The sequence below is a fragment of the Nasonia vitripennis genome, chromosome 5 (genome assembly GCF_009193385.2).
Source record: "Nasonia vitripennis strain AsymCx chromosome 5, Nvit_psr_1.1, whole genome shotgun sequence".
NCBI lineage: Eukaryota > Metazoa > Arthropoda > Insecta > Hymenoptera > Pteromalidae > Nasonia > Nasonia vitripennis.
This window is the reverse complement of record NC_045761.1, coordinates 19,635,810-19,661,890: the sequence shown is the minus strand read 5'-3', so window position 1 is coordinate 19,661,890 and position 26,081 is coordinate 19,635,810. Positions and strand designations below refer to the sequence as shown.

Genomic DNA, 26,081 nt, shown 5'->3' with positions numbered 1-26,081 from the left:
GCGCATCTTAAACGACGAGAAGCAACGACTGATAGAGCGAATGCGGCTGCTCGAAGTGCGACGCAAAGAGCAACTACAGTTGCTTGAAAAGCGACGCAAAGAAAAGCAGCAACAGTTGCTCGACCAGAGACGTGAGGGCCTCATGAAGGCTCAATAGAAGAATCTTGCTAAAAACTAGTCCTTTTTAGGACTGCAATACTTCCTATTTACAATCAGCTCTTTTCAGAGCTACCACATATATTTCAACGTAAAAATAAACATTTGTCAACAGCTCTTTTCAGAGCTACATTATTTTTTGTCTAATAATCATTTCTGATCAATCAGCTCTTTTTAGAGCTACCATATATGTTTCAATGTAGAAATAAACATTTGTCAACAGCTCTTTTCAGAGCTATATTATTTTTTATTATTAATTATCTTTTTTTACAGCATTAGAAACTATCCATGAAAAAGTCTTTAAAAACTAAAACATTTTTTGATGGAGCAATAATTAACTTTTGAAATAATTAGTACTTTATAAAGCAGTGTTAAATAGTTGAAAAATATAACAAATTTCAAGTACACAATAAAATGTACAGTTTATCCGATTACATGTTCAAAAAACTAAAAAAAAAATAAATGAAATCGATATATATATATATATATATATATATATATATATATATATATATATATATATATATATATATATGTATATATGCATTTATAAATGGAAATAATTTTAAAACGATATTATTAACGCAGGTGGAAACTATAGGCGACGCTTACATGGTGGTTTCGGGCTTGCCCGAACGCAACGGCGACGAGCACTCCAAAGAGATAGCCCTGATGGCCCTGGCTATCCTGGATGCAGTCAAATCGTTCACGATAATACACAAACAGGACGCACAGCTGAGCGTGCGGATAGGCGTTCATAGTGGCCCTGTATGCGCGGGTGTCGTCGGGCAGAAAATGCCACACTATTGTCTCTTTGGCGACACCGTCAACACGGCCTCTAGGATGGAATCGTCCGGTTTACGTAAGACGCCATAACTTTATTAACAGCAATAATAATTATGTTATTTTTCAACAACATTAAGAAAAACGTTTGTTCGCAGCTTTAAAAATCCACGTGTCACGAGCAACAAAGGATATCCTCGACAAGTACGCTACATTCGATCTCGAGTTGAGAGGCGACGTTGAGCTCAAAGGCAAGTGCAAAGTGACGACTTTCTAGCTGATGGGTTGCTCAGAGCCAGATCCACGACCACCTACTCCCAAGCATCGGCGACACAGCACAAGCTTACAAGAGAACAGCACTACCCTCAATCCCTTGATCTTTCCGACAAACAATGTCAACGGACCTAAACTACCTAATGTAATACATTTATCAATTTGTCAGAGCTGTAAATGTAATCTATTATGATATCTTTCTCCTGATGAGTACAAAGTAAAGAGATTTTTTAAGTTTAAAAAATGACTTATAATAAGTAAAAGAATTATTGTTTTGAAAAAACTTAAGAAATTAACGTTTTCCACTATCTGATTGTACGTAAAAGTATTATATAAATGTAATTAACATATGTACTTAATAAGAATAATATATTTTAATACACAATTTATTATTTTTGATTTTAATTTAATTTAAATTTCTTATATGTTACGTTGGAAGTATGGAAGGGATTTGGGTTTTTTTGAAACTGATTGAATAACTGTATTTGAGGATTGTATGTGCAGGGCAATTGTTTTATTTAAATCTATATTCAGTTACAATACTAATTTGATACTATAATAATTTTTCTTTCTCAGATTAATCTAATGATGATCATAGCCTGGCTAAAATAAAATCTCTTTTTATGTTATTTACACGAATCGAAGCGTGAACAAACAAAACTAGCCATTAATTTTTAACTTCACATTGATAGATATTAGTACATCGCTTGATTTATAACTATTTAACAAAACAATGATTTTGTCATATCCATTTAAATATGGTGTTTAGATATATAAAAACTCGAAAAACTGTATATTCTCTATAATGAAAACGGTGTAGACCGGTACACTCTGTAATTTTTTTTTAAACACAGCTTAATATTAATAGCCTAATCGGAAATATTTATGTCTACTCAATAATAATATTTATAGAATTAATGTTGATAATCGTTTTCCTCCGGTAGTGCACAACATTTCTTAACTAAGAACTGGTGGCTCTCGCCCATCTAAATAGATGTTCTTTCAAAATTTTCTCTGATAATCAAAAGTTACAGCCTATAGTCATTATTATCCGTTTCATATTGAAACGTGTTGACGTAAATGATAGCTTCTAATTTATTCATACTTGCAAACATTAACGTTATTAAGCCTAAAGAAATGTATGCGTCAGGGATTCATTTATAGTGATTAGGTTCTCAAATTGGGTGTAGTACATTTTGTGCCACGCTACTTAGATGCCAAAAACATTATAAGCCTAAAACAGAAAAAATTGATTCATTAATTCTCATCGAAAAATTATGTGCTTTAACATCAATAAATAATAAACATCCTCTTACCGAAAGCTGATGGCTTTTGCAGCCAGAAGTCTATTGCATTCAGCTGCATCTGGGATAGGTAAAGGTAAGTAAGGACTTTCATTATCTTGATCAGTGAAATCGAATCTGTGAATTCTTGGCTGAACCTTCATATCGCCGAAGGGTCCTTTGAGTATGACATAATGAAGCGAAAGTGGGCATGTAGTTTTTGTTTTGAGAATTAACTGAAAAAAGACGAATTAACATTAGTCTTCAATAAGTGACGAAATTCTGATAATCTTATGGTTACGAAATAACGCATACTTGATAAGTCATATCACGTTGAGAGCTTTGAGTTGGATCTCGTTGGCTGTTATTTATTCGTGCAGTAACAACCCACTGATTGTTGAAAGCTGTAAATCGTGAAGTTTCGTAAAATAGCTTATGCACAAACTCATCGGTGCGATACGGCTTCATTTGTAAATCTGAAACAAAAAAACAAAAAATACGTTTGGCGAATTCGGCAAGAATTTTAAATCGAGCTCTGCTAAAGTAATCCTATATCTTACCATTGAATGTAATTTTTTCGTATGAAAGGAGATCAAACACATTATCAAAGAGTTTACGTTCCTCCAAATTTTTAGCGTCAATATCACGTAATGCTTCCATCACATCAGCTCCTGTACGATGCGGGTGAACACAGTGAGCCTCGTGCTCTGGACGTTCGTGATTAGGTCCTCGCCAAGGACATCCGATTCTACTGTATTTGCAGCTTGATATTCTGAGGACAAATGAAAAATTGAAAAATGTACAACTTGTTCGCTTTTCATTTTTGTTATCTAAAAGGTCATGTTGGCATACCTTTCTTCGCACATGGTTTCTTCATGACGCTCCAAGGAATTTCTCGGGAACTCCTTGGCGCAGTACTGACATTCAGAGGGTAGCTCTGAAACTGCCTTTTCCACAGCGAGATTTCGAGATGCAGATGTCTTGCTGATCTCGATTCTGCAATTCGGACAAGTCGCAAGTTCATCTCGCAACCTGGCGTCAGCCAGTACATGAGTGAAGCAGCCGGCGCACATCAAATGGCCATTGGTACACTGTGAACATCAACGAAATACGTGTTTTAATCTGGTTCATGTCGAGTCAATTGTTAAAGAAAAAGTGCTTCTCGAAGAATCGTACATTGACCATACGAATTCTCATCAGGCGAAGCAAAAGTCACGATTGCAAGGTGACTTTTACTTGAACTGTATGTTTTTTCTTCATATATTATACTCTTTTAAATACCAAAAAAATGTACATCCAACAGAAAAAACTAGCAATGGATATATGACTGATAGCGCACTGATAAGATTTCCTGTTAGTAGTTTTTGGATTGACTATAGGATAATTTTGCCTTCGCTTTTTATCATTATATGAGAAACCCCTTCGATACACACTAATCAACATAGAGTAGTCAAACTAAATCATGTTTATTACCATTACTTTGATGTTTTATAACCTGAAACACAAAACAGTATGGGTACTATTAATACCTTGTATAGACTATCTAAACCAAGAGGTAAACTCAATATTCTCTTGTATAATTTTGTTTATTTTATCGATGTTGTTATTTTTTGAAGTGACAAGTAGGAGAGTTAATTTTTTTTCAATTTTAACATCTGGTCTAAGTTATGTGTAGGATACGGGAGAGGAAATTGATATTACAAAATGGGATTATATACACTTTAAGAAGGGAAGAAAATAGACTTGAAATAACTGATCACTTTTAAGTTGGTTTTTATTTTGAAAAATAGTTTCAAGCTATACATGATAATACAAAAAAATAGAGTTCTGTGAACGCTTTACTTTCTATTTCTCACTCTCACTCTCTCACTACACTCCGCAGTCTTTTTAGTGTTATGACATTCGCAGCTTTACTTTGTATTTTACATCAGCGCAAAAAGTTTCTTCGATCAAACTTTAGTACACATAATGCAATTTTTCTTTCAATTTTAAGAATGATTAACAGTCAATATAATCACTGTTATGGGTAATTTCACATTTGTTTAAAATGTCTTTTAATTCATTCTATTCTAAGAATGTGCAAGATGTATAATGCATAATGAACAATCGAATGATCTGTCTTTCAACAACTTTTATTTTTCAAGACAATAAGTGATTTTAAAAACATAAATTATTATATCTTAGTATGTAGAAACTAATAGTGTTTTAGAAAATAAAAATATAGATATCCCTTAAACCTGACACAAATGAAACTATGATTTAAATAAACTAAATGTCAATCTAAACTACAGATTAATAAATTATTTTGATTGCTTTATGAAAATGAATGATGCTAATTTTTAATAGACAGCATAAACAACAAATTATTATTGATAGTAATCACAGCATAATATTTAAATGTTTAAAATTTTCATCAAAACTTCATTTTTTAAATTAAAAACAAATCACATTTAAAAACTTAAAAACTTTATTTTAAACTCTGAATGCACTGTTGTTCTTCTCCACGGAAACATGCATTCACTTACCTTCCTCATATACAAAATATTTGCATTTAAAGGAAATAAATATCCAATGGGTTCTTTGAATACATATTATAATGCTAATAGTAGATGCTAAGGGTCGTTAGTATTTAAACTCTAAAGGTAACAATTTTTCAAATTTAAATCTCGCGTTATACGCCGAAAAACTATTCACGTTCGAAATAATCAAGAATAATGTTTTCGAATTCCAAGGGAGAGAGAATCCCGTTTAAAAAACCAGTCTCAAAAGCGCACACGTGTCGATGCGGGGGAGGGTTGCCTTTCTAAAAATGCTCACGACCGATTTCTTAGCCCGACCGAAAATCAAGGATGAAAGGGAAAAGGCCTCTCCTTCTCCTCTCTCTCTCTCTGCAGCACGAAACAATGCATGCAACGGCCTTCGTCATCGAGAGAGCGAGAAAGAGAGAGCCTGAGCTTGCGATGGCATACGAGTACGACGTCACGCACGTGTGCGAGAAAGCGACGAAACATGCTTCCCCCTACCAGCATCAGCGCAGCAGCGCGTTGCCAATAACGAACAGCTGTTTTTCGTCTGTCATTCTCGCACGCGGAAGAGCACATACTTTAATGAGGGCGACAAGTTTTTTTTCGTTTAATCTCTCACGGGATATTTGGTAAGAGATGTATCTAATGAAGAGGAGGGGGAAAGGTCACGCGATTGCGCGATGACGTTATATAAATGTGTCCACGATGTATATACTGCACTCGCGCGGTGCGTATGTATATCCATTGGCTTCTTCTTGATTCATGGATGAGTACGCGCATTTAATATCATTTACTTGAACACATAGTCAACCCTGTATTGTTGACGATTTACCACTTTGAATGTGCATATAGGAGAGAATACTCGCACAGGATGTGGGTGGGATATTTGAGGTTAATTTAAATGGACTAATGACAACACTGCCATGTGAGCGTTGGAAAGGGCAGTAGACGAAGAAGCAAATAGAGGATAAAGATTTTCGATTTTCAAGGAACAAGGAGATGATCGGCGGTGACGAGGATATACCCCGTCATCGTGAGGGACGACGAAAATAAAGTGCAGGAAAATTGGTGCGAGATTTGAGGTTAGGTCGCGAGCTATGCACCTGCTAGGGGTACATGCACATCATTACTTCTGTGTTTACAAATATGAGATATAGGAAAGGAATGAGTGCGCAGACTGCGAAAGACAAAGGCAGCTGCGGTAATAATAATATGAGAGAAAAACTGAAGAATAAACAAACGAACAAAAGCTGATCAATACCTGGTAAACAGCGGCGCGCGGCAGGTCGAAGCAAACGACGCAGCAGAGGATACCTCCGAGCCTGTGCTCCAGCTTCTGCTCGGGCTTGCCAGGGAGCGGCAGGCCATCCTGGCCGAGAGCTCCTGCAGCCTGCAGAGCCGGGATCTTGCGTTTCTTGCGTTCCGGCTCCATGAACTCCTCGGGCTTTTCGAGCTCGTCCCGGATGTTGGCTGCAGCTGTCGAGGCGCCGCCCGTCGAGCACGCGCCTGAGGTCGTCGTCGTCGACTCGACTGCAACGCTTCCACTCGACGAAGCTGCCTCGCTACTCGACTCCGCCATTACTGTATGTGTTTGTGTCTGTGTTATCGGCTTGTTCTCTGGCTCTCGATGTGTTCTCCGAAACCTTCCGAAGGCTACTGCCGCCCCTCAACCTTTTTCCACCGAGATGATCTTGGGCTATGGCTCTGCTGCAGCTACCGCCGCAGCGGCGGAGAATTCAAGAGTGCGAGCTTGTCTCTCTTGAGCGATGGCCTTGTGTGTGCGTGGCGGTGGTGGCCTGTGTGCATACAGACGTGTGCGCTCTCTGATGCTACTGCTGCCGATGACTCGAAACTGCGCAGATGTCAGGCGTGTTTAGTTAGTTTGTGTATACATTTGTTTTTTTTATTTTGCAGGATTGCCTTTTTTCTATACGGTTTCGGGGGGAACGTTCGTGGATATTGTACAGTCAGTGTCTGCAGTTTTTAGCTAGGTGTAGCTTGTGCCATTTAAACATGATATTTAAAAATGGCCGTCCAGTTCAAAGAGAGCCAGCGCGCATTCGCGAAACTGTTTCTCTACGTTCTAATTGCGTTTTAATTTTCTTTTATCGGTATAGGTTGTACAGTTATTTCGATAAGAATTCAGAGTAAAAGTGAAACTCGCGTGGTGTAAGGAAACGATCGATTCCCGCATTCTTTCTTGGAAAAAGGAGACGAAAAGGGCGCGATATTAGAATGTGTACACAAAGGCTTTTCGGGAATCGATAGCGCGCGTCTTTATGCAATCTATATTTATACGAATTTTGCTTTGTTTGTTTACTCTCTCACCGATAAGGCAAATAATCCTGATGCTTGGCAAACAGGCTTTGCAAATACTTTGACCTAAAATATACACACACAAACACACAGAATAGATAACGAGCAGTCGATAGCGGCACTTTTTTATATTTTTCCCCGCACGAGAAAAGAAAAGGTAAATAAATATACACAATCTCTCGAGTTGATTACAATAATCCTCTCTCCTCGCGCGCCGTTTTTTTCTCGAGTCAGCTGTTAATAATCTCCGCGTCGCGATCTGCAAACGTAAAAAATCGGAATGCGCATGCAGGCGAGAGAGAGAGAGAGAGAGAGAGAGAGAGAGAGAGAGAGAGAGAGAGAGAGAGAGAGAGAGAGCGAGAACGAAGGGGAGGGAGAGACAGTAGAGAGAAGGAAAGTTAGTTGACCGATCGCTGGCGTAATACTATGCATAGGTATATAGCTATAGCATAGTGTACATAGGAGAAAGAAAGAGCGCACGCCGTTCGCCGCATGCGGTAGAAAGAGAGAGAGAGAGAGAGAGAGAAACGAGGACAAAGCACGCGAGAAAGAGAGAGAGAGAGAGAGAGAGAGAGAGAGAGAGAGAGAATCGATGCGTCGTCCTTTCTATGTAGGTATTTGCGCAGTTTTTAAACGAGCAAAAATTGTCGCTCCAACTCCTGTTCGTTATCGAAAAAAATACGTGCAGCCAAAGTAAGCGAAAACCGATGTTTCCGACTGTCCGCAGATGTTTACAAACAAAACGATAAGAAGCACGACAAAAAACGCGCCATTTCGAAGAATACCGTCGAAACCGAAGTGTTGGGACACTTAAAATAACGCGTAAGTATACTCGAACCCCGTGGAGAGTTACGTAATTTTTACATAATCGCTTTAGAAAAGTCGTTTGGCACTGTGCTTCGTACCGAAAACTGCAGCAGACGCGCGAAAGAAAGACGCTGATCTGCGAAAACAGCTGTTTTCTACAGCGACGCGAAGAGACCGTCTGCTAAGCAGTGCAGCCTAAAAAGGCGGTTCGATGATGATTACACACACACACACACACACACACGCTATACCTATATAATTAAAAAAAGGAGCGCAAGGATATATCCCAAAAGGAGTGCAGAGAAGAGAGGTTAAGTCGCTCTTCTCTCGGGCTCTTTGTTTTTGTCCGTCTCTACGCGCCAGCTGGGAGATGTTATGATCGCGGCTCGAGATCAGCCATACGTAAAACGTGTATCACCTGTACGATGTTACACAATAGATATATAACACGATGATCGTTGACGACGGTGGAAGAGTCCATGCTTTTTTCGGGGATTCCGGATTTGGATAACCCCGAGGGAACGCTACAGTCAAGCTGTAAATGCACCTATATACATATATCGGGACGCTCGCGTGTGTGTATATATATACGTAAGCGAGGGGGGAGAGGGAGAGAGAGAAAAAGGAAATGCGCAGTATATCGGTGCACCCATTGTTGCCTCTGCTTTTCTTCTGCGCATATATAGGGTCTCGATTCGATCGTGTATGCAACGCAGGTATATATATCCTATATCTATCCACCGCCGCCCCCGACACTTTTCGCTACTGTGTTAAAAATCGCGTTGCCATCGTCTATATATACAGCACTATGCAGGCCTACTTAGATATTCCGCAACGCGCAAGTTCGACACACGACACCGTCAATAATCCTCAACCAGATCGAGCTTTTCTCTCACTTTTCCTCGTCCCCGTCATGCGCGAGAACAGTGAAACCGAAGAATCGAAATCGAGCGCATAAACAAAGAGGACGATTCGCGCTTACCTGAGAGAGTCTTCTATCTCCTATCGGGCAATGGTCCTCCCTTGATTTCTGCGGTATGTCAGTTGCTCGCTCGCATCTCGACGACGACTGACTTGACAGGCAGTGTGCGCAGCTGTGAGAGAACCAACACTAAAACTTTTCGTGCATGTATATACGCGTTAGCGACTGGACGAAACAAGACACAACACATGCACACGCGCTCGACGAGATCCGGACGACTGTAACTCCTGCCCTGCGCCTGCGATGACGTTCTGCAGCTTTGTTTGTTTGCGAGAGTACCGAGAACGGCCGAGCGCGACGTCGGGTGAATTCGGCTGTCAGGGGGGGGGGGGAGAGGGGATGGATGTGTAGGGATTAGGGCGACTGCGGACACACACAACTTGGATGATGATAGCTGCGGTGTATGCATGCATATAATGTGGGCGAGAATGGATAAATCGGAACTCGATTAATTGCGCAATGCCACGTGCTTTGTTCGGTTTCGCGTTTCTCGACCCCTATGTTATTTACTCTTTTTTGGAAATCGATTGATATTACGTATCTCGCGGTAGAGGCGTTTGCAAAACTCAGAAAACTCTGCGCATTCCGATTTCGCAATCCTTTTGGTACTTATGTTTGCATGTTATTCATACGTGCAAAAAATGTCATGAATGATGCTAATTCTATAGACGAGAGCGACGCAATTTTCTCGATCTGCGCAGCAAATTATCGGCGCACAGATGATAAGCCATGCGGGTATTTTTTTTTATAGTTAAATTGTACCGAAGATCATTTTCCGCGATCATTTAAACTCGGCTATAATCGTTTGTTTTCGTAGTTTTGTAGGGCTTGGCAAGTGACAACTGACGCTCGTATGATTATTGCTTAAATCGTTTTATTATTAACATAATTCAACATTATTATTGTGTTGAGCAAGTCAAAAGTTCACAGTCAGTCGAGTCGATAGCTGAAATCAGAGGCACACTGTTAATGGTGCTGCTCTCTTGTACGTGTACATACAATCTTTTTTTTTTTTTTTTTGACTATTTAGTCAGCAGGCTGCTGTTCGATGTTGTTCTATTATTTTTTTCTTATTTTCAATATATTTTTCGCAATATATCAACCGTCCAGTATTTTAATTACTAGAAGCGTTAGTGACAAACTCGGCAGTCACTCATCAATCTACATAATGTGACGATCCTAAAGAAAGGGAAGGATGTAGAGAAAGTATAAGAAAGAAATCTACCCGTGAAATCACTCTTTCACTCAATGAAAATTCGTAACCTGGGAATTCAAACATACGACGAATCATTCAAATGCCTTCTTAGATGCTCATTGTGACTCATTGTAAGAATTATTGTACAATATACGAATTCTTTGAGAATATATATTTATACTTATATTCAAACTATGCTAAACACCGAAGAACAATTGTCTCCTCTTTCTCGCAAAGAAAACGCAAGTGTCATCACAGATAATGGGCCGGAATAAGGGGCCTGAAAATCTAAAATTGCATCCCTCAAAAATGGAGTAAAAAGTCTAGTCTGTCGAATTCTATAAGAAAATTGAACGGTAGGAAAGAGTTATTTCTTTTTACTATCTTGCAAAATGCGTCGTTTGGTTTTGTTATGCATATCATCGATGATTGTAAAAGAGCTAAGAAAGCTGTAAATGCGCGCCCTTTTTCTCTCTTTCTCTGCACGCACAACGTGCGCGAGGACCTGTCCGAGATGCATCGATCTCTCTCCCTCTACATCATTATATGCGTAGCCTTATCCTTTGTACTTCGAGCGTTATATGCATGTCTTTGGAATGGCACCTACGCAGCCTCGATAATACACGCAATCCAAAGAGGGACATGACGTTTATAGCTTTGGTCACAAATTAATCATGCAAACGAATCGTACGGTGCTTGGCTATACAAACGAGGCAAGTCATATCGCGATACGCGCAAAACTTGCTTCCCGGTGTGTGTGTGTGTGTCGCTTTCGAATAAAAAGACATCATTCAAAATCTGATGTTAACGCTTAATCGTATCAACATATTAAGTACTCCAGATATTTATAACGACGCAACTAATAATCGTTAAATATGTACAAGTGCGAACAAAATTCCAATCAAAATCGCACGCTCGATCTGTCGCATACTGTATTTGGCTATTTTCTTATGTATGTAATCGCTCCTCTCCCCCTCTCTCGCTAAGTTCGATTATTCCTTTAATGAAGAGAAAGCTGCTTAGCGGGCGTTGACGAACTTGCAGACATGGCCACTTGAGAAACTAAAATAAGAGAAATTGCGCTTAATCGTAGGAAATTTTCATTCGCATGCGAGCAAGTCAAGTTTGCTAAATACCTGATGCTTGCGAGCTAGCTGTAGTTGTGCTTTCTACGTTATCCAGTTTCTTTTGCGCGGGTACTTGCTCGTTTGGTGAACCGGCTGCAGCTTGAGAATTTATCAACGAAGACATTAGTGTGTCGGTAGAATTTTTCGAGACGCTGTACATCTGCTCTATTTGCTGAGGTCTCTCTTGATTCATTTTCGTGCTGGAAAGCTTATCAACTCGGCTCGACAGGGATTGCAATAGATTCTGAAGAATTTCCTGATCCTTCCTCTTGATGCACTCCTGCTGTAACGTGAGTATTTGCGCACTCGCGTTTTGGGCCATGTCCTGGAGCGACACTACCGTTTTCTGAAAATCGATATGCAAAGCTTGATTAAATTCTGCCTTTTTATTATTAAGAAGATCATAAGTTCTATAGTTGTACTACGTACGTGATCCTTTGAGATGTCCTCTTGAGCCCACGTTATGTTCGTGGTTAGCGTCTCGTTGATGTGCGTTAGATTTTTGCTCAGCTCTGCGACAGCATCCCACAGTTTCTTCGTTTCCACGAGTGTTTCATTGCTCGGCACCGACTGCGTTGGTTGCGTTATGTTGGATAGGCCCGTCAAGGTATTCTGAAAGCCATCGATTTTGTATGAACATTACGTTAACGATAGCTAAGAATATTTTGTTATGGACAATCGGATTGTTACACACCTGTATCTTCGACAAACTCTCCCTCTGTTGCTCCTGGAACTGCTGAAGGCTGAAAGTACTGTCCTTGACCATTTTGTAGTTAATCTGCAATTCGTGTATATCGAGTTCCAACAGGCCGATACTGTTTTGCAGAACCTTAACAGTATCGGGAACGCTCGTTAATTCGGGAGCAGACTTTAACGACACTTGCACCTGTTGAAGCTCCTGCTGAAGGCTGGATACCTGAAATGAAAAAGTGTCGAATCAGTACTTTTATTTATTTTCATCGAGAGATCGCGTGATCCGTTAATCTTGACGTATCGATTCTTTCTATAATTGGCAGTGACCTGTAACTGTCCCGGGAGAAATTCATTACAGCCCAAATCTTATAGGGTCTCTCCGGAGACTATATACCCCAGCGGAATTGATGTACAGAGAAAACGTTGCATATTGATAAGGTACTCTACTGTTTCGGATCGTTACATCAATATCCAATTTCAATTACCTACAGCGCCATCACTCCGATAATTCAATTCTTTACTCTTCCCACGCCCGATTAACTTTGCATACGAATTTCCATTGAATTTTTCGAATTTAAAATATGCACACAGGCGTCGAGCTTACCTGGCCGGAAAAACTGTTGATCGATCGATTGAGCTTTTGAATTTCATCGGTAATGTGCTTTATATTGGTTGTAAAATTCTTCTCGAGGGTGTGGCACGTCTGCAGGGCATCAGGAACACCTTCGCTGCCTGCGATCACTGAAATAAACGTACACACATGGATTTCAATTCGTCAAAATTAAAATTAACACTATGAAACAGTGCGATATAAAATCATCGATCGAACTCTCATGACAACACGTGATTTAGGGGTTTATCAAGGTCTATACCTTGATCAAGTTCGGCCCTGAGGACCGTGAGCTGCTGGCGCACGTCGATGAAGAGCCAGATGAGGATGGCTGTGACGAGGACGATGGTGCCGCCGAGGAAGACGCTACAGGCTCTCAGTAGACCCGGACAGGCTCCTCGGCCGGCTTCGCGACTGCGCGCCTTGCGCGTACCACCGCGCGTCGTCGACACGTTCCAGTACTCCGAGCGCTCGTCGCTGCTGTCCGATAGTAGCTCCTTTTTTTCAGAGATTAGATTTTATGTCAATTTTTTTTTTCAATTTTCATGTAGAGAAAGTAACATTTAACCGATTTTTTACTGTGATCGGATCTGTTTTATCGACCGGACACTGAATTCAAACAGAATTTATTTAAATAATACGCTATATCAACTGGCGTACGATGTTTTAAGGATAGATAACATCAAAGAATCGTTCTGTGCAGGATCGATAAAACAGTTTTGGAAACGATATAAGGGGGTCGACCCCTTAAGAAATCTAATACCTCCTTTATATATCGAATGTCGAGAATCGATGAATAAAAGCCATGTCACGGGTATAATACGCGAAAACTCCGCAAACAAAGCAATAAACCATTAACTTTCGTAAATTTGTTTGATTAGCTCCCCACATAAAACGTCGGACGTGCGACGGCACAGGATACAGAAATAATGCGCGCACGGACGCGATGTGCATCAGGTTGTATGCAATTGTTGATACGTATTACGTGAACGCTGAATTTATTTACGTCAGTGATACGTACTGCATTGCTCGTTCTCTCGCGCGCGTACACATACGGATTTGCGTCAGCGAGATCAAGTGTACGAAGCGATTCAAAGGCATATATCCTATATAACGATCTATTTTCTTAATTCTTCTTGTTTTTCGACAAATAACACGTAAAATGTCGTGTCGGCTGTATCAAGGTCGTATTTAAAATTATTCAAAATAAGCGTATAATCAGACTGGATGCAGTAGTGGCGGGCAGCAGTTAAATCGATAGTTTGTCTCTAAATATGTATAAATGCTCCACTTTTGCATGTGTAGTGGCGCAGCGTGTATTTCAGGTGTAGGTTGATAAATATCTTAGCGATGCCATTATACCTACTGGCTCGATCCCTTTTTAGGCTCTCATCGTATCGATGTGATGTCAGAAGTAATTTTAGGACTCGTTTATTTTGATTCTATTCTTATACAGCTGATGGACATTTTTATATAGTTGTTTGAAATTATTGCCTTCTATAAGTTAAGTTAAAAAGGACTTTTATTTTTTACATAAAAGTATAGATACACACTAAAACATTCAAAAGGAGCAAAGCACCACAAATCCGCCTTTAGAGTATTTTATTTCATAGTACTGTACGTATTGTGAACGAATATCGATGTCGAAGTTTAAATTATTTATTTTATTTAAACAACCGCCTGATGTATGTAATGTAATAATGAATAATTCACGAATATGTATATGCTTCTTCGATAGAAAACCCTTTAATGGAAGCTTACTCAGCTTGGCAGACAACCGGCCAATTAAAGGCGAGAACTGTGTTAATAAATGAATCACAATGATAGCACTGATCGTTACTCACTTTATACACATTCGCATACGCGTGTACTCATCGTTTTACTGTATGAAAAACCGCGATAGTCGCGATGCGCAATCGAAAACGTAAAGTAATTTTACGACCGTTATGATAATGGTCTATTATTATTCCTGCATCATCGTTAAGTTAATATTCACTGAGTCACATTCTATTTTTCGATATTATTAAATTTTCTAGCGCATTAAATTATTCCAAATAAAAATTATCGTATACCACCAGGACACGTAGCATTTCAAGGTCGTTCAGTCGCTTTTGATTAGATAATTATAGACCGAGAGACAGTTTTTATAACCACGTGCGCTAATGGATCCACGCGGAATTGCAAAAATGTTTGCACAGTATATAGCGTGGAAAAAAAGAAGTCGATATCGCGTGCAAGGCAAGGCTCACTTTGATCAGCAGAATCGATGAGCTGCAATATTCAAATGGAACTGAAAATTTCAATAAAATTCCCTGCAAGTACTCGACGTTCCGATTCTCATTTAATACCTAGTTAAAAATGGATAACCATGGCTTTTATTCAAAACATTCTCTCTCCACACCTATAGCTAATAGCAAATCTCGAGCGAAGTTTGTCTTCGCTGCGTCAGCTTCTCTCGCAATGTAAATTCGCTGGTTAATATAGTCGGGGCACCTGAATGAGTTACGTAAAGTATCAAAAGCAGTCTCTCGATAGCACTTCGCCTCTAACCGGAGCGAATTAACTCGAGGTTCGTTCGCGTATTACCATAATGGTTTAAAAAAAAAAATTCAGGTCAATCAAGACGTCCCCTATCACCGCGATATTCAATGCCAAATATCCCCTGCCAAAACGAGCGCGACCAGCACTCGTGCCAGAATTAATTAGACACACAGAAACCCAAGCCCCGAAAGTCTCGCGAACAAAGAGAAGCCGCGCAGTGCGCATATCACCTGAGAGCTGCGCTTGCCGGAGCTGCGCCTGGAGACGGCGTGAGGTGGTGCAAGGGCATCGAGTTCCTTGCGTTTCTTCATCTTCTTGGCGGGCGGCCTTAGCGGCACCGTCACGGCAACCGAGTCCATCTCGAGTAGAACCAGCTTGTCGTCCTCGTAGTAGTCTAGACTGTCCTGCTGCTGTCTTTCCTGGGTGATCTGCCCACCCGTCACCTTCTTCGCCTCCAGTGCCGCCCACTCCCTCTTGACATCTTACACACGCGAGCCCCGAGATTGTCCGGGCTCGGTTTTAGCTCTTTTCCTCGCTTTTCCTCGCTCTCTGTCTGATGCTGTTTTCGGCTCTCTCACTCACGCGGATGTGCTCTCAGTGGGGCCGAGGCTGCAGCATCGCGGTGGTGATCGGAAAACTTCGATTAGAGGCTTTAAAGAGATATGGAGCGGGAATAGAACAGTTTAAATTATTTTCAATTGCACCAGGTGTGTCTGTGGGTCTGTACTTGTGTGTTATAAATAGGGTATGTACATATATAGAGAAAGATAAGGGCCGAGTCCTCGAATTAATGAATTCTCGAGATAAGAGTTTTCGGTTTACGTGAGTAATCGATCGATTTCGAGACCTTATATATACACACCGGCTCCCGTGTGTGCGCGCCGGAGAGAATACTTAATTTTACCGGCATTCTTGCGGCCCATAAAGCAATAACTCTTATCAGATCGTAAATGGATCCGATTAAATATATCACGCTCTATACTGCGCTCGCGCGGGCGGAGGAAAGTGTCTCGTCTCCTTTAAATAGCGACGCGGTATATAGACGCTCGTAATGCATAACTCTCGCGGGTTCTTATCGTTACGCGGTATACCTGAAATTGAACCAACACTTTCAATAATAAAATCATCTGTGCTGTATTCAATTTCAATATTCCGATCTCTCAGCGACTTTATATTATCGGAAGCTTATCAGCGACACTTTTTTACTTTTTTCTTCAACCTATACATAGATACACATTCCGCTACGTTTATATCTATCTCTCGTTATCTCTCGTTCTTTATCTTCGTCCGAAGCAATCGTCTATACCCGTTTCTCGCTCTATATACTTTAACGCTCTGTCGTATAAATAAATTCGCGAGCGAATGACGGTAGCTTCGAATCGATGATCTCGCGATATTCGATTATATTACGCGGCTATTGTGTGTCTCGTTCGAGGGGACGATTGCTCTTACTCTGTGTGTCACGTGCTAATTAATGAACTCGGGCTGTACTGCAGACTCGTTGAAGAGTTTTAAAGCGAAGCTGTTTACTGTATTATTGATGAATTTCGCTATTTTTAGATGATAAGCGATAAGGTTAAGCAATTTTTAATCAATTTCTGTTGTAACAGGTGAATTTGCTAGTAGGAAACGACGCCCTCGAGAGAGGGAGAGGTGCGTTTATTCGAGCTTTATTACGCTAGTATATAGAATCAAAGTAGCTTTTACGCAACTCTGGAGAAAAGTCAATACAATTAAACGTTTCCTTCGAGCTCCGGTATAAGGGAGTATTCCTTCGGCGCGTAATTTCAAAGCACGTTATTTGCCGCCCTGATATTTTCAAATAAACGCGCGATTAAAAAGCACCAACGCACCCGAAAACCGCAGAATATTGCGAACACTGCACACACTATAATGTACCTATACAACATAACCGCACGAGACAATCTATTATTCTTCCCCGATAAACCTTATCTCTTATCACGGCTCGAAGCGCCTCCTTCATAGTGCCAAGAGAGCCAGCCAACACACATAAATCCGGAATTTCACTCAACACACACATACACAGCACTGGCTCCTACTCGCACAGCCGGAAAGTAATTTGACCGTATAGCAGTTTTCCAGTCGACTTCCGCAAAGCCCGTAAAAATAACGAACTCGCCCTGTATGACGCATACGGAGCTCATTACGTCTTCGAGGCTTTTTCTCCCCATGTGTGTACGTGTGCGTGGGTGTGCACTAAACGGACGATGTACCTGATACGACGACAGCAATCGATCATCGACCCTCTAAAAGAGTTTGACGAAAGCGTAGTAAGTATATCACATGTGCGTACACGAGGAGACACGAGCGAGGACTGATGAAAGAGAGCTGACTCGTGACGATGTGTGTGCTGTGTATAGGCTATCGGAGTGGGGAGCTGGGATGCGTGCCGATCATTTTTCCGGAGACGGAAGGTGAATTGCACGGCTCCCGGGTGTATACTCTTCTTTTTTTTAATTGTTCGGAGCTGCGAAGCTTCGATGATTGTTGCCTTTGAAGCGCGGGATTCGATTGCGGATTATCGCGCGCCGGTGTTACGTGTTCGGGGCTGTGTGTGTGTGTGTGTGTGACATCATGCGGAAAAATGCGCGTTTGTCGTGGAAGCGAGGCTATACGGTGATTTTTTTTTCTTTTTCTAGATTGTTGTATTGAATGAAGGTTTAGTGTGTTGTTATTTGATTGTGATTTTGTCGTAATTTAGTACCAGAGACAGGCAGAACTTTGGCGATTTGCTCGATTTTACGTCGATGAAACGACCCATAACGAAAATTCGGTTACTCGATGGAAATTATTTACGAGAAGAGTATTACGAAAAATTCTCGTTATTTTTATATTGAATAATGAACAAAACTATATTTCGTTTGAATAAATTTGATCTTATTCCCCCAAACTGTGATTTTTCTCGTAATAATAACAGATATAGTACAGATACAGATAAAATAATCGATGCTTCGAAATCCAAAAATAACTGTAACCTCACCTCCAATCCCTCGATAAGCTCCATCAACGCATTTTCCCAAGCGTAAAAAAATATTCGCGAAATAATGCATCGGATTATCGACAAAACGTGCGAAATCCGGAAAAGAAACTCTGCTACACACAGAGCAAATCGCCGATCAAAAGCCTCGGCGAATTTTAAATCAGACCCATTACTCCTGGAGCAGCCTTGAACTCGATAAAGATACGCCAAGCGAGAGAGGCAGAGAGAGAAATATTCAGTGTTATACGAGCAGCTTCGAAGACGCGCTAAAATAAAACACCGATGCGATGCATACCCATATCCCTATACCTATATGTATATATGCATCTGCGTGTGTTTACGTTCCAACCTACATACGAGAATACGTCCGATATTAATATTCAATCAAAAATGCAGGAGATAAAGCTATTTTCACGAAGCTCGGCATCATGCTGCATCGCATCGAAATAGAATATTTGCACTCGATACGCGGACGTCGCTCTGTCTCCATCAGAACGCAATTTCTGCGCGGTATGCGCTCGTTTCGATGATAATACACTCCTCGATATCATTACACCCACATGACCGCATCGGTTCCGGGTGAAAAATATATAAATTCAATTCGAAATCGCGAGTTTCATTCGCAGTCGCGAAAAGGCCTCTATATGGAACATAAGAACACGTGAGAGAGGAAAGCTCCGACGATAAAGGAGCAAAGTGTTATTGCACCTTGTTATAAGCGCTTACACGCAGCGTAGCGCATATGCGAGAGAGAAAAAGCAAAGGCCATAACCAGAGAGAGAAAATCCTCCACACAAGTGCCTATGCACACGATCTGCCCTCCGTCTCTGATGCCCCTTCGAAACTATGCGCGTATACCATACCATTACACTACACGTCCTTGCAAGCTCGTCGGAGCTGAATAAATTACGAAACACTTTTGCTAATGACACACGCGCGCGGCTCGTAGTCGTCTGTCGCCGCCGACGAGTACCACCGCACCGCGGCGACTCATTAATTCCAGCCTCTCTCGCTCTTTTGTACGACTCGCAAAGCAAGACGCGGAAGAGAGGCTCCTTCGAAAACGAGTGCCCTTTTTCCCCGCACGGATCGATGGTGTGTAACACGGTGTACTTTGTGTGTACGTCGAATGATGAACCGTCGGATTTTGAAATATCGCACACGGTTCGACGTCGAGTGTGTTATACTCGAGAGAAGTTCAGATTTCATATATGTGCAAATCCAGAAAAAAACAGACACTTTTGGCGGTCTGAGTGAACGAAATTGAAATTTGATGGCACACCTCCCAGACCAACTTTTTTGGGTTCTTTAGGCCACCCAGAACCCGAAAAACCTTGGGTTCCCGCGATTACGAAATACTTATTTTTTGCCAGGCACTTTAAATTCTCTTATGGGAATTTAACATGGGAAAAATAAACGAAAATTAGCCATGGTTCAACTTTACCCACTCAGTGTCTGAAGGCGCAATCTAAAAATATGTATTACTAGGATCGAAGTATTGAAAGAGAGCTTCAATTTGAGGGCTGGTGGATTAAAAATGGTGGCCTAGGTAAAAAGTTGTCTAGGCTTGAAAATACCGAAAAATCATGAAAACTTTTTTACGAAAATCAGCGATTTCCCCCATTTTTAAAATCCTTATAACTTTTGATCCGAGCAGTCAATTTTAACCATGCGGCCCTTAAATAAAAGCTCTTTTCTTCTAATTTCGCTTTCAAAAATTTACCGGTTTCATCAGCTATATATATGACAACGAAACAGATAAAAAAACAGCTAAAATTGATGGGCATATATATAACTGATCAAACAACTAAAAGGTTGATCTAAATTTTTAAAACAAAAGTAGAAGTAATAAGCTTTAATTTGAGGGACGGATGGTTGAAATTGACGTCTGGGATCAAAAGTTATAAGGATTTAAAAAATGGGAAAAATTACTGATTTTCGTATTTTCGATAAGTTTTTATGATTTTTTGCTATTTTCAAGAATAGACAACTTTTTACCTAGGCAAATATTTTTAAATCACCAGCCCTCAAATTGAAGCTCTCTTCTAATACTTCGATCCTAGTAATACACATTTTTTAATTGCGCCTTTAGACACTGAGTGGGTAAAGATGAACCATGGCTAATTTTCGTTTATTTTTCCCATGTTAAATTCCCATAAGAGAATTTAAAGTGCCCGTTAAAATAATAAGTATTTCGTAATCGCGAGAACCCAAGGTTTTTCGGGTTCTGGGTGGCCTAAAGAATCCAAAAAAGTTGGTCTGGGAGGTGTGTCCTCAAATTTCAATTTCGTTCATTCAGCTTCCAAAAGTGTCCAGTTTTTTCTGGATTTTCACATATAGGGGAGGGAGAGAAATCGATGATATTCCCGCGCGGCGGAAAATGGAAAAGTGAAAAATAGCATAGTGCAGAGAGAGAGAGAGAGAGAGAGAGAGAGAGAGAGAGAGAGAGAGAGACAGAGAGAGAGAGAGAGAGAGAGACAGAGAGAGAGAGAGTGAGAGAGAGAGAGAGAGAGAGCGAGAGAGAGAGAGAGAGAGAGCGCCGCCAGCACTTGATCCGAATTTACGGAGCTATACACTCCGCCACGGCACTTGACCGAGTTATTTTGTATCATTACGAGATTCGCGGAACTTCTGTCGTTTGTTAACGTGTACGTACTCGCGTGTGATTTCACGCGGAAATTTAGTTCGTCTGTGCAGCGCAAAAGTCGTTATTCGGGGAGAAAGAGTTTCGCGATTATCTGTGGCGCCTAAAATAGCGTATTGTATGTATAGGTGATTTATATTCACGTGAAAGAGAGACGATTGATCGCTAAACTGCCGCGAAATAGGAAAACACAAAGCATCGATAAAACTGTATATGCGAAATATCGACGATGTATGTAGTCACACTTTGTAGTGGACGATTCGAAAAGAAACAACGATATTGAAAGTTCACACATCATTACCAGTATAGTTGCGGATCGAGAGAGCTATATCAAATTTAACCGTCGCTCTTCGTTCCCCGCATATCGCCTGTAATATTTTACGCCTACATGTATTTCATCAAGTTTACGACAGCTTTCAAGCACAATAAATCCTTTATTCCCGCAGCTCACGCACACACACACGTCGAACTTTTCAGTCGACTGGAATAATTCCAGGCGAGCTGCGTCGCGCGCAAAGCGCGGAATATTGCGTACATAAAATCCAAAAAATCCTTTATGGAGTTCCGAAATGATTCCGCGCGCGCGCATAGCCAGAAAGTTTTAATTTGAAAAGAGCTGCCGACTGGAAGATAACTTACACCCCGAGTCGTCGTAGACGATGAAATACGATTTTTTTCTTAGTATAGGCCGTCGACTTTAATAACAGCTTAACATTTAAATTTTCCATCAAAACTTTCGCGGCGTGTCAAACCCGATTTATACGGCCCGGTTGTTTCGGATTGTTTAACTTTGTTCGTATCGGTGCAGCACGGAAGGGAAAAAAAATTATCGCTATATACATATACTTTTGTCGTATCAATCGATTCAACGAGTTTTAAAAAAAAGCACCTGCCGAAGCTTTCGAGTCGAGTGTCGAGAGCGTATATAGTGTCACGGCCATGAACAAAAGGCAATTCAGGCTAGTTTCGAGCTCGTTAAAATTACTCAACGTTGACGGGTTCTGCGTGTGTGCATACGCGCGAACGTCCTCTCCCGCGGATAATCGCTAATGGCCCAACTTGGCAATGGCGCTCGTCCGTTTATTTTTTTCATCGACAGCTATTTCGCCAAGGTGTCGCGTCCAATTTATATACCGCCGTACACACACAGAGTGTGATAAGCGTCAATTTGACGGCGTATAATATGTGCGTGTGTGTATGTATAATGTGAAATTGTGCATGTATAAGCGAGAAAAATCAGAGTTAATACCTCGACGCGAGCTTTAGTGTCCGAGTAATTTGCAACTTTTGGAGTTTATGAATTTAGCAAACTGTACACACACACACATGGTCAGAAAAGTTGCGCATCTGCAATGAGGAATACAACAACTGGGTCTGCGGATACACGTATACACACAAGTATTTTTCAACCGATGCGTAACTAAACCAAAAAATTAATTCGTTTTTTTTTCCAACGAAGTTTTATGTGCAATAATCTACGCTGGTAAACAAAATCATATACCAGAATATGCAGCTATGATATCGACCGAATTAACAATTCCGACGCATTTTACCGCGTTTATGCATTTTTTAGAAACACAAGCCGACATTGAAAAATTGTAGATACAAACACAGCGTATAGTTATAAAACCGCGTATATAGATAAAGCCAACATAAAATTTGTCCCTGCACACTTCCACGCTTATACACTTTTTTAAGATATAGATAAAAAAAATGTAGCACAATAATCGTCAACGATCACACATTGCCACCAATTAATACCAATAACTCTCTCTCAAAACAAATTGATTATAGATATACCGCCAATGAATAATCGAACGCAGTCGTCGCGTCCGAATGAATAATCGTAAAGTCGCAAAGAGCGTCGCGCGCGCGGGTGTGAGAAAAAATGACCTTATTCGCGCGCGTATACGTCGCTCTAAACAACGTAATCCCATGCAAAATAAATCGCTCGTGCGTATAAATCTCACACAATGCCTCAGCAGCAGCAGGTACGTGTAATAATTTTACCCGCGGCGAACACCCCGCATTTTTTTATACAGCTCGGGCCGCAGCGTCGGCAACGATTTTCGATTCGTCCTTGTGTGTAATAACGCAAAGACACACACACACACACACACAGAGGTACGATTATCGAGCCGGAAAAGAAAAAACGAGATATCCGACGATACGATAGATCCGATGCTTTTAAACCACATTACCCCCTACTACGACTGCTGTTCTTATATTGCGTCCGTACACGATCGCAATCTCGCGCGACAGGAAAGCGATTGGAAAATCCATTCGCTTTGAAGAATGAAATGATTCTTCGCTCTTATATACGTATCGCGCACACACACACACATTTTAAAACGTCCCAAAAGCGCAGTGCGCCGACATATAACAAAACGCTGCACTGGAAACTTCGACTCGCCGAGTTTTACAGGCGCCGCAAGCTCGACAATAACTTATTAATCCTCTCGCCCCCTTGAAAGGTTAATCGCTTTCATCAACCCCTATATGTACACCCCCCCCCCCACACACACACACACAGATGTTTTGTGCGAAAAAAAATTGTGTATTATACAAAATATAAACGCATGATTATACGTACGGATGAATACAGAGTACCGGCTGATACTAGACTGGAAAGTGAATAATACTAGGCGGTGTGTCGTGTGCGCAACGATGCAGTGCGGAGAGAGAAGCTTGCGCCGAGACGAGGCGTTGTGTGCCGACTGGCGCGCGTCGCGCGCCCGATATCGACTAAAGGGGGGTTGCTGGCAGCCAGACGGCGCCCGGAGAGTGGGCGACGTGAACGCGCTCGCGCGCATGTACACTTGCCTATATATTTATCTATGTGTGTGCTGCGACGTATATAGCGGCTTATATACGCGAAGGGGTAGTCGCGCCAAAGACGCGCCGAAAGAAGAGAACACGACGATGGCCAACCACCCCCCTGAATGTCGCCTTTGTGCCCGAGGCTTATGATATGCGTTCTGATGCATTTTTTCGGAGGATAATGTGCAGCGTTCTCTTTTCGTTTGGGATTATACGGTTTGGGAAAAGTTTTCGGGGGTTTGGCGAAAGCTCTATGATGCACTTGTGAGCTGGGTGCGGGAAAGCTTTGTTATTCGATAATGGGCAAAGTGCTTGCAGTTGGATCGAATTTTGGAAATGAAGGGTGACGACTTTTGCGCGTGGTTATTTTCGAAATGTGCGTGATTTTCCGCGTGGATGAAGAATGTCGCGGAGAAAAGGGGGTGACACGGATTGATTCTTAAGGGGCTTGGAATGATAAGAATGTGATAGCGCGGAACAAAAGGCTCGAAGCTCGAGGGAATGTGTAGCGTGGATTTAGTAAACGAGATTCTACGATTTTGGCGCGCATCGAATTTTTTATAATTATTCTTCGGGTTATACTAGAACGACAGATGCGTGGCAATTCATTTCTTTTTTCGATGAAGATGGAAATACCGACAGAAAGAAATTATTTTATTTACATAGCGCCTGTAATAAACTTACTTAATAAAATTAATTAAATAATTAAATTATAAACGGTTAGAAATATCGATTCTTAAAAAAACTACGTTTTCATCGACCAAGATATCGGTTTTAATTGATTTTTTTATAGCTATAATAAAGTTTAATCGACGCTAATAAAGTAGCCAGTGGATCCACTTAAAATTGTTCATCAAGAACAATTAGTGCATTAATGGAGGAGCGCTGTGGGGTAGAAATAATTTAAAAGCCAAAGTGTATACTTGTTGAACGTGGTCCTCTTTCAGATTTTTAAATTCATTTTCATAAATTAATTTGGGTTTAAAGTTTTAAAAAATGTTTCACTTTTCAAATTCTAGGGGATATGCAAATTCTGATTCGGTATATTAAGTACATAGTTATACCTATATGCTTGGAGCTGCAGTTATAAACTATATTTAGTGTATAGAGAAGCTATAAATATAATACAATAAACATGTTTGTTTATTTAATCCACCTTAAGTGTTATTACAGTTGGCATTGATATTATGCTGTTATGATTCTAAAAATCACCAAGAACTAAAAATAATTTCCTTCTGTTGGCCTGTAGATGTATAAAGATTTTATAGAAGGGACTGTGAAGAGATTTATAACCTACACTCCCAAGGAGTGAAAAGATTTAAATATTTCTTTCACATCTTTCAGAATAAACTCTTATGTTGAATATAATTCTTCCGTACATTGAATTATTATTTTATCAATTAAGAACAGTCATAAAAAAATTCATTCAACAATTTGTAAATATTTTCACACATAGTGTTTATTTTAATAAATTATAAAACTAAGCCCTTCTGTGTTGTCATGAGAGTTCATAATTTATAGCACTATCAATAATGGTAAATAAAATTGAAATAATCAAATGTTATATTGTGGACTTACCAGATTTGACTGAAACATCCATTCGTTTCAATTCTCGGTATAAAACTACAGCTAACCATGACAAAATTATAAGCCATATTAGAATAAGAACAGCGGTGAGCCACAAAGATGCTGTTCTCATTTGAGATCGCTTACAACTGCATGAATTGTCTTGCTTAACTTTCAAGGTACCGTTTGGTCGATGTCTCCTGCAATGTTGTAAACTAATGTGATTAGAGAATAAGCGAATAGAGTTCTAATTTTACAGAATTTGACAATTATTATACCTTTTTACTTTCTTCTTCTTAGGTGTTAGTATCAAATCAGATATGTCTGAGTCATTATCTGATAAATCTAGTAGATTTATAGTTTCTTTGTTATTTGACTTCTCCATCATTATAATTATTTGTAAAAATTAATCAAAATTTCATGTACAAAAATAAAATGTCAAGAAAGAAAACAACTCATCATAACCTCACTTTCATTGAAAGACCGACAAATCAGGGATCAAAAAATAAATAGTACCAAATCTTTTTAAAAATTTCGTCTTGACTTATACGTAAGAAAATTATACCAGTCATTATACTTTAAAAAAAGTTTTATTGCTTAAAAAAAACGAAACACTTATTTCACAGATCACATTTTTGATATTGTTTGCATTATATACGTAACCAGTCTGCTCTGCAGGTATTGTATTTGTACGAACTACGAGTACGCGCAATAGGTAGATAAAAATAGAGAGTTATATACATCAGGCAACTCATTTGG

The 26,081-nt window shown here is 40.3% G+C and overlaps 3 protein-coding genes across 13 annotated transcripts; 1 reads left to right on the top strand and 2 right to left on the bottom strand.

The window, feature by feature from the left end:
• Window positions 1-709: 709 nt before the first annotated feature.
• Window positions 710-1,447, top strand: LOC103315907 (atrial natriuretic peptide receptor 2). The gene is made up of 2 exons (XM_016986179.3): window positions 710-1,018; window positions 1,098-1,447. Exons 1-2 carry the CDS (start codon window positions 769-771, stop codon window positions 1,214-1,216), a joined length of 369 nt encoding a protein of 122 aa, XP_016841668.1. The 5' UTR covers window positions 710-768; the 3' UTR covers window positions 1,217-1,447.
• A 249-nt stretch (window positions 1,448-1,696) lies between these two features.
• Window positions 1,697-9,697, bottom strand: LOC100123136 (cysteine and histidine-rich protein 1 homolog). 2 transcript variants are annotated; one of them, XM_001606697.6, is made up of 7 exons: window positions 9,126-9,697; window positions 6,282-6,872; window positions 3,348-3,586; window positions 3,056-3,267; window positions 2,811-2,971; window positions 2,529-2,731; window positions 1,697-2,446 (listed from the first exon to the last, which is right to left on the bottom strand). In XM_001606697.6, the coding sequence occupies exons 2-7, from the start codon at window positions 6,597-6,599 to the stop codon at window positions 2,419-2,421; spliced, it is 1,161 nt and encodes a 386-aa protein (XP_001606747.1). In that variant the 5' UTR covers window positions 6,600-6,872; window positions 9,126-9,697; the 3' UTR covers window positions 1,697-2,418. The 2 variants fall into 2 exon arrangements, with proteins under 2 accessions (XP_001606747.1, XP_032456492.1); XM_032600601.1 differs by lacking the exon at window positions 9,126-9,697 and adding an exon at window positions 7,349-7,613.
• A 284-nt stretch (window positions 9,698-9,981) lies between these two features.
• Window positions 9,982-26,056, bottom strand: LOC100680350. 10 transcript variants are annotated; one of them, XM_032600599.1, is made up of 9 exons: window positions 25,601-25,991; window positions 25,335-25,522; window positions 15,522-15,941; window positions 13,013-13,247; window positions 12,745-12,881; window positions 12,142-12,363; window positions 11,877-12,059; window positions 11,457-11,793; window positions 9,982-11,382 (listed from the first exon to the last, which is right to left on the bottom strand). In XM_032600599.1, the coding sequence occupies exons 3-9, from the start codon at window positions 15,648-15,650 to the stop codon at window positions 11,321-11,323; spliced, it is 1,305 nt and encodes a 434-aa protein (XP_032456490.1). In that variant the 5' UTR covers window positions 15,651-15,941; window positions 25,335-25,522; window positions 25,601-25,991; the 3' UTR covers window positions 9,982-11,320. The 10 variants fall into 10 exon arrangements, with proteins under 10 accessions (XP_032456490.1, XP_031787409.1, XP_008204770.1 ...); XM_031931549.2 differs by lacking the exon at window positions 25,601-25,991 and having other exon boundaries at window positions 15,522-15,900; window positions 25,335-25,463; XM_008206548.4 differs by lacking the exons at window positions 25,335-25,522; window positions 25,601-25,991 and adding an exon at window positions 23,530-23,678.
• Window positions 26,057-26,081: the final 25 nt, after the last annotated feature.